Source organism: Chinchilla lanigera, unplaced genomic scaffold, assembly GCF_000276665.1.
Source record: "Chinchilla lanigera isolate Chin_1 unplaced genomic scaffold, ChiLan1.0 scaffold00028, whole genome shotgun sequence".
NCBI lineage: Eukaryota > Metazoa > Chordata > Mammalia > Rodentia > Chinchillidae > Chinchilla > Chinchilla lanigera.
Window position 1 is genome coordinate 462,513 of NW_004955429.1, and position 2,219 is coordinate 464,731.

General features: G+C 38.7%; 1 protein-coding gene across 1 annotated transcript in view; it reads left to right on the top strand.

Moving 5' to 3' along the window:
- The window catches only part of LOC102022725 (prostaglandin-E(2) 9-reductase-like), a 14,481-nt gene that overhangs the window by 10,877 nt on the left and 1,385 nt on the right, over nt 1-2,219 (top strand). The window contains exon 7 of the mRNA XM_005386854.2: nt 2,127-2,209. Within this exon, the coding sequence (XP_005386911.2) occupies nt 2,127-2,209 (83 nt within the window). The remainder of the gene's footprint in view (nt 1-2,126; nt 2,210-2,219) is intronic.

Consider the following 2,219-nt stretch of genomic DNA (forward strand, 5'->3'; position numbering starts at 1 on the left):
CTCTCCCACCTGCACACCCCTAGGACCCTGCCTATTCTCTAAAGATTCATCTTTATTCTTTTCTCACTCCACTCCCTGGTCTACCTCCCTTTCTGCAGAGAGCACTGCTCCATTGTGTACCTCTACAAGGTTGACTTATTGGTTTCCTAATATGAAAGAAACCAGAACCAGGGATGTTGCTCAGCAGCACAACACCAAGGCCCTGAGTTCAATTCCTGGTACAAAAAAAAAAGAAAAAAATGTAGAGTTTGCCTTTCCATCTGGCTTATTTTACTCAGTATAATGCACCGCATTTACATCCATGTTGCAGCAAATAATGCATCTTGCTCTATTTATGGCTGAATGGCACTCTGCTCAGCAAATAAAGTACATTCTCTTTATTCATTCCTGTGCTAAAGGTCATCTGCTTGATTCCACACTGTGGCTATTGTTGAGAGTGCTGCAGAAAAACCTCAGGGTGCAAGTATCTTTTTGGTACAAAGAGTTCTTCTGTTTAAACTTGTGCAACCTAGTAGAATTGCTGGATGATATCACAGTTAAATTGTTAGACTCTCCATACTTTTCCCACAATGGCTATAGTAATTTCCATCACTACCAGCAGAATATATGAGTTCTTTTTTCCCATACACTCTCCAACATTTGCTATTTATTGAACTTGAATAATGGCTATTTTAACTGGAGTGAGATGATAGCTCATTGGGGCTTTGATTTGTATCCCTATGATAATTGGTGACAGTAAGGACATTTCCTGTGTTTGTTGGCCATTTGTATGTCTTCCTTTGAGAAGCATCTGTTTAGTTTTCCAGACCACCTTTTGTTTGATTCATTTGTGTAGTATTCATCCTTTAAAGTCCCTTAACTATTCAAATCCTTAAAGTCCCTTAACCAATGTCAAATCCTTGTTAGATTTAGCCTTTAGAAATATATTCTCATGTCCTGCAAGATTTTTGAATTCTGTTGACTCTTTTCCTAGTCTGCTTCTCTGCTGTTTTTTTTTTCCTGCCAATGTTTTGACGGCAGTGTTTTGTAGTCTTAAAATATTCTTGCCTTCATTTCCAGACTATCAAAAGAGAATTACTCAAACAATAAAAGCCATCTTCCTTTAGATCAGTGAGGGTGAAACTTTTGATCCCTGGCTAGGCAAGGTCAACACCCACCCTCATCCTGAAGTGGCTATAACAAGGCAGACCCTCAGCACCTCTGCTTTCCTTCCTTCCTCCTTCCTTCCCTCACGCCATCCCTCTCTTCCTTGCTTCCCTTTTTTCCTTTCTTTCTTTCCTTCTTTCCTTTTTGTTTTTCTAAGACAAGGTCTCAATATGTAGTTAAGGGTAGCCTTGAACTCACTACTTAGAGGGCCAGGGAGACTTTGAACTCGCAGCTATCCTCCTGCCTCAGCCTCCTGAGTCCTGAGTTTATAGGAGTGCTCCACCACATCCACCTTGCTCTCTGTCTCTTAACAATAAAGAGTCTAAGATTGGGGGTGGGTGAAGCAGAATAGAATAAATAAAGATAGGTCCTCCCTGAAAGGAGACAAAAAACATCATAATTTTAAAAAAAGAAACAGCAACTTCAGGGCACAGGCCAAGGTTCTTGTTATTGTTTGTTTGTTTTGTCTTCTCTTCATACACAGTAAGGCTGGCCAATTTTCTTTTAAATGCAAATAGGCCTTGCTTACTTGTGAATAGACTGTCTTTTTCACCTGCAAATATTCTTTTTCCTAAGAATGGCCATTATCTTCTGTGAATGGGCCATCCTTTGCCCATAAGCCAAGTCCCAATACAGAACTTCCTATGCAGTCTCCACCCTCTTGAGAGAAATATAAACCTTTACAGTTTGTGGAAATAATGTGCCTCTCTTTCTTACAGCACTGTACTCTATTTCTTTGAATGTTCACTTTTAAGTTTCTGCATAATAAAACCTTTATACCTCTTAAAAGCAAGAAACTTTTCTTTAATATTAATTTTTTCCAAATATTTCTTGGCAATTTGAATGTTTCACTAAATGCTTTTAATAAATTCTGGACATTTTTCATATTTTAAATATTGCCTCTATACCACTCACTTGAACTTTTAACAGTTGCAAACATGCGATCTAAATATACTGAAAGCTTTCCTCTTGTGTGATAGGTCTTCGAATTCCAGTTGACTGCTGAAGATATGAATGTCATAGATGGCCTGCACAGAAACTTGCGATATCTTCCTGCTGAGTTGTGAGTCATT